Source organism: Nicotiana sylvestris, chromosome 9, assembly GCF_000393655.2.
Source record: "Nicotiana sylvestris chromosome 9, ASM39365v2, whole genome shotgun sequence".
Classification (NCBI taxonomy): Eukaryota; Viridiplantae; Streptophyta; class Magnoliopsida; order Solanales; family Solanaceae; genus Nicotiana; species Nicotiana sylvestris.
In genome coordinates this window covers 89,750,028-89,756,457 of record NC_091065.1, presented here as the reverse complement: position 1 = coordinate 89,756,457, position 6,430 = coordinate 89,750,028, and the positions used below count along the sequence as shown (strand labels likewise).

The 6,430-nt window shown below is 34.9% G+C and overlaps 1 protein-coding gene across 1 annotated transcript in view; it reads left to right on the top strand.

Moving 5' to 3' along the window:
* LOC138877895 (uncharacterized) overlaps nucleotides 1–336 on the top strand; it is a 777-nt gene extending 441 nt beyond the window's left edge. The window contains exon 1 of the mRNA XM_070157540.1: nucleotides 1–336. This exon is cut by the window's left edge and continues 441 nt beyond it. Within this exon, the coding sequence (XP_070013641.1) occupies nucleotides 1–336 (336 nt within the window).
* The last annotated feature ends 6,094 nt before the right edge of the window (nucleotides 337–6,430 follow it).

The following is a 6,430-nucleotide window of genomic DNA, read 5'->3' as shown; positions in this document are numbered from 1 at the left end:
CCCTTCAATTTTGCTTACAATTCAGAAGCTACCACTCAGAAGCCTTTTAATTCAAGGGTAAATTTTGACTCCGCAAAGAGGGGCAACTCTAATTTGATGTATAGATACTGTAAGAAGCCAGGACATCTCATTGATAAATGCTACAAACTACATAGGTATCCTTCTGGTTTTGGAGCTAAATTCAAGAGGTCTGCAGCTTATGCTCATGTGTCAGAACCATCCAACATGGGGCAACCTGATAATTCTGATTCTGAAGGATCTAAAGCAATTCCACTTGACATTGGAGGGAATATTTTGACAAAGGAAAAATATGATCAGTTGATAACTCTACTTTAACAATCCAAGCTTTCATCCACTACTCAGGAGAGCACATCTGCTTCAGCCAACTTTGCAGGTTTGATAGCTAATACTACTTTTGGTAATTGTGGTTTTCACACTTGCAATCTGTCTAGGGTAGAGGACAGTTTTTGAATTATAGACTCAGGTGCAACTAATCATATGACTCCTCATGCAACACTACTCACTGATATTAAACCCCTTCCCTTACCCTATCTTGTTACACTTCCTAATGGCTATAAAGCTAAAGTGACCTGTACTGGTACTCTTTTCCTTACCAACGCAATGTTTCTCCCTGATGTTTTACTTGTTCCCTCTTTTCACTACAATCTCATTTCTTTGCATCAGTTGTTGGTATAACTTAAGTGCAATGCTTTCTTTACTCATTATGCTTGTGCTCTATTGCAGGGCCCTTTTCTGAAGAAGCCACTGGTTCTTGGTAAGCTTCAGAAGGGGCTATACATTCTTCAACAAGCTGCCCTTAGTAATTCCAATTCTTCCACTTCTTTTCTTGTAAATACCATGACTGCCAACATTAATAAAATGAATAAGAGCAATTTTCATCATTGTGTTCCTGTGTGTGCTTTCTGGAAATAGTATAACTGGTTCTGATATTCTGTCTACCTCTGCTTTATCTATTTATCACATATGGTACCTAAGGTTAGTACATGCCCCTTTTGCCAAAATGAAACACATACCCTTTCTTTCCAACAAGTTACCCCATAAGTAGTCTTTTCTGTGTCCAATATGCCCTATGGCCAGGCAACAAAGACTCCTTTTCTCTGAAAGTTCTATTCAAACTACTACTTCTTTTCAGTTAATCCATGTGGATCTACGGGGACCCTATCACACTCAAACATATAATGGATTCAAATATTTCTTAACTATTGTAGATGACCTTACTAGGGCAACATGGACTCATCTCCTATCTTCTAAAGCCAATGCCTTTACCATTCTAAAATCGTTTATATTTATGATTCAAACTCAATTCAGTTCTCATGTTAAAGTAGTGAGATCAGATAATGCATTTGAATTATGGGCAGTTCTGAGGCTATTTCATTCTTCTCTGCCCAAGGAATTCTTCATCAGACTTCTTACTCACATACACCTTAACAAAATAGTGTAGTGGAAAGAAAACATAAACATCTTCTTGAAACTGCTAGAGCACTCCTTTTCCAATCCAAACTTCCACTTAAATACTGGGGAGAATGTATTTTAACTGCTACCTATCTCATAAATAGATTCCCTTCCCCTCTACTTTATCACAAATCCCCTTTTGAATTGCTGCATGGTTCCTTTCCTTCTTTTGAACACTTAAAGAGCTTTTGGATGCTTGTGCTTTGCTGCTATGCCTAAACCATATCGAGACAAATTCAAATATAGGATAATTCCTTCTATTTTTATTGGATATGCTCCAGGAAAAAAGCCTATAAGTTGTTAAATTTGTCTAACTCAGCCATTTTTCATTCTAGGGATGTGGTGTTTCATGAGAACCTATTTTCTTATTCAGATTCCTCTACTACTCATCTATTTCCTCCTATATCTCCTTATACTGATGCTACACATGAATTTCATTCCACCTCAACAATTCTTCATGCCTCTCCTCATTTGCCATCTGCTCCCTCATCTAGCTCTACACTTCCGCCCTTTAATTCTGATCCTCCTCTCAGAAGATCTGAACGACCATTTAAAACTCATGTACACCTAAATGATTATGTTTGCACCTCAGTTACTAGTTCTAAGAATTGCTCTCCTACTCCTGACACAAGCTTGGTGGAACCTTAATTTTTTCATCAAGCGGTTTCACATCCTGCATGGCAGGAAGCTATGTTAAAGGAGTTTCAGGCCTTGGATGCTAATAACACTTGGACAATTGTACCACTTCCTTCCGGAAAGAAAGCAATTCCTTGTAAATGGGTTTACAAAATTAAACAAAAAGCAGATGGGTCTGTTGAAAGATATAAGGCCAGGTTAGCATTAGAGGTGATAGTCAACAAGAAGGGGTTGACTTTACTGAGACTTTCTTCCCTGTAGTTAAATTGACCACAATTAGATGTTTGTTGACTATAGCTGGTAAGAGAAATTGGACAGTGTTTCAGTGAGATGTCAACAATGCATTTTTGCATGGAGACCTTGACGAAGAGGTATACATGAAAATTCCACCTGGTTTGTGTGTTCAATCCTCTTCTTTTGGGCATGTTCTTTCCTACAAGCTTAATAAGTCCCTCTATGATCTTAGACAAGCTTCCAGGCAATGGTATGCCAAGTTATCATCTGCCCTTCAATCTAAAGGTTTTCAACCAAGTATGAATGATTACTTATTGTTTATAAAACTGCATGCTAACTGTTTAACTGTCGTGGCAGTCTATGTAGATGATATCCTTGTCACAGGTGATGATTTGTTAGAGATTACTGCTTTGAAGAGTTTTCTAGATAATCAGTTTAAAATCAAGGATCTTGGTGAGATACACTATTTCCTTGGTTTGGAAGTTTTGAAACAATCTAATGTGTTTCTGATTAACCAGCATAAGTTCCTTGTGGCTCTTCTTTCAGAATATCAATGTTCAGCTGTTTCTCCTGTGGCCTCTCTCCTTGATCCTCACTCTAAGCTCTCAGCTGATGTTGGACATCTACTGTCTGATCCTTCTGGATTTAGAAGATTGGTGGGAAAATTGAATTTTCTCCAACATACAAGGCCAGACATTTCTTTTACTGTCCAACACTTAAGCCAATTTATGTCTGCCCCAAGGATACCCCATTTGGATGCAGCCTATCATGTGCTTAGGTACTTAGCTGGGACACCCACTCTAGGTTTGTTGTTATCCAATTCTTCTGATCTTGCTCTTCATGGGTTTTGTGATTCTGACTGGGCCAGTTGTGCTGATTCTCGAAGGTCTGTTAGTGGTCTAATACTCTTCCTTGGTGGTTCTCCTATTGCCTGGAAATCTAAGAAGCAACCCACCATTGTCCTATCCTCTACTGAGATTGAGTATAGGGCCTTGCGGCTGCTAGTTGCTGAGGTGACTTGGGTTCTCAGATTGTTGGTTGACCTTGGTGTTGCTAATCTTACTCTTGTTGATGTTTATTGTCATAGCCAGTCTGCGATCCATATTGCAAAGAATCCTGTTTTTCATGAATGGACGAAACATATTGAAGTGGACTGTCATTTTGTGAGGGGTGCTTTGAAGTCAGGGGTTATCGCTTTACACTCTATCTCTACCTCCCTGCAAGTTGCTGACATTTTTACTAAATCTTTGTTTGGTGTTCATCAACATGAATTTATCTCCAAGCTTGGAATGGATTCCCCTTCCAACTTGAGGGGGGGGGGTATGTTGAAGTCCATAAAGAGAATGAAGAGCAAAATCCCAAAGGTGATCCGACCCGGTTCATTTGTAAATGATATAAATAGAGTATTTCCTATTATTTTTGTACAGAATAGACTTTCATTCTTTCAGCAATAAAGACATTTTCTTCTCTGCTCTTGTCTTTTCCAATCTACTGTAAGCTTCTAGATGTTTCTTCTCCAAACTTATGCATTGTGAAAAATCCGTTAGTTTTCAAAGCATACTACTGGCTGGAGCTTTTTCGTGGAGGCTGCTAAAGACACTTACTGCAACATAAAAATGAAAAGCGGGTGAAAACTTCCAAAGTTCATAAAAAGGTTAGAAAGGTTAGCTCCCACGTTGGAAGATGAAAGAAATAAAACTGAAATGTGACCCTGCATGATTATTACAAAAATTTATAGCCTGCAGTACTATTAGCATGGAAGATGAAAAAAACAAAACTGAAATGTGAAAACAACAGTGACTAATAATTAAGAAAATTTATATTATAATAGCTAAGAATCCGTTTCTTTTTTTCTATGGACAATATGGTTAGTTTTTACAAGAATAATTTCAGTAAACTAACTTTTGAGTTAGTAGGATGTTTTGGTCATTTTGTTTTTGAAGGATACTTTAGTAAAATAAGTTCATCTAAAAGTCTTCATGCTTATAATATAGTATGATATGATATACACACACACACTCTCGGTTGGGTGAGCGGCTATCTAAATTAATTCTCCTTGTGAAGTGCAACAATAGCCACTTTTAAGCCCGCTATTTAAAATATATTCACAATTTACAATGTATTTAAAGATTAGTAATTCAGCTAAACTTCAGGACTAAGTATCCTGAATTTAGAAATCTAGGACTTAGTGTCATGAATTTTTGAGTTGTTAATTTAAAATTCAAGACTAAGTATCCTGAATTTTCTGAACTACTAATTTAAAATTCAGGACATAATTTTTGAACTTTTGGACATAATTTTCGAACTTTAGGACATGATGTCCTGAAGAATTTTGAGGTTTAAACTCTAGGACGTCATGTCCTGAAATTTGAACGAAATTTGCTAATCTTTAAATACATTGTAAATTGTGAATATATTTTAAAGGAATTTTTTCATTCTTATACACTATTTGAAACCTTATTATGAAAAATGTCCATGTTTTGGTATTTACCCCACCTACACAAGTTTTGTTTACAAAATATATACATTCCACCTTAAAAGACTCTCAATTCATTATTAGTGCCTTCAATAAAGGGATTTAGTTAAACCTTTTTTTCTTTTTTTTCTCCTCTTCTCTTTCTCCTCTCCAGAATATTGGTACGGGATCTCTCCTGCGGCTGCTTTGAACCCTTTGGATCCATGAACAGATTTGTCTAGTAATACATATGCCTTCCTCTTGCCGACGGAAACACCTTGGCCGTGACTTTCTTAATTGCAAAAACGAGTAAAACGTAAAAGAAAAATCGAAGAAGGTATATAGCAAGCGATTCAAACATTAACTAAATTCCACCGAATTTAAAACATACAAGCAACTGCTAAGTAGTAAGGAAGATAGATGATCTATATCAGAAAGCAGTAGGAAATACATTGGAGAAAGGCTAATTAGGAAGGAACTTTATTTAGTGATAGAGAGGATTAGATCTAATCCTATCGTTGTCACTGTTGCTATTGTCATGCCCATCGTGCTTCTTTTCCTTTTTGTCCTTCTTGTCCTTTTTCTTCTTCTTCTCCTCTCCCTCCCTGTGATGGTTCTCTTCACCTTCTACCGAGTTATATATAACTACAATATCATACCCCTTAAATATAATTTTTATACAATTTTTATATAATATGTCTTTTGTATATTTTGTATCTGATTTATACATAGTAAAACCAAATTTCATACAACTAATTATATATATTATACAACTTATCTACAACTTTCATACATTATTTCTACCTAGTTATATATAACTACAATATCATACCACGTAAATATAATTTTATACAGAATGTATACAATGTCTTTTGTATATTTTGTATCTGATTTAAACATAGTAAAAATAAATTTTATACAACTTATCTACAATTTTCATACATTATTTCTACTCAGTTATATATAACTACAATATCATACAACTTAAATACAATTTTCATACAATATTCTTCAACTTTCATACAATATATATATATATATAATAGAATGTAATTTTTTTACAATTTTACTACAACTTTACTACAATTTCTGTAGTATAATGTATGTCATATCTTCTTCTTCTTCTTCAAGTTTCAATCTGAAATTCAGCCAAAATCAAGTCTAGTTTTCACCAAAACACCCTCAAAATTGAGATATAAACTCCAAACAATAATCCCAATTATTTGCAACAACACAAATCCAAATAAATAATAGTTTTTGAAAATCCAAATTCGAATTCAAAATTTCAAAACTTTTTAATGGTTGTCAATGGTAAAATTGCTGCTCTCTTTTCCTTTGCTTTACATTACAGGAATTAAGGATTGAGAGATAGAGAGAGACGTAGAGAAAATTTTCAATTGTTTGCAATAACAATAGAGAGATACATATATATATATATAGAGAGAGAGAGTGAGAGCATGAGAGAAAGAGAGAGAGCACATGAGGGAGAGAGAATAAGGATGATATATAATTGATTCCTAATATAAAAGGGATGCTTATTTAATTTCTAAAGTATATATAGTTGCTAAATTTGTATATAGGAGATAATTAAATTGCAACTTGATTAGGAAGGGTAATAAAGTTTTTAATAGT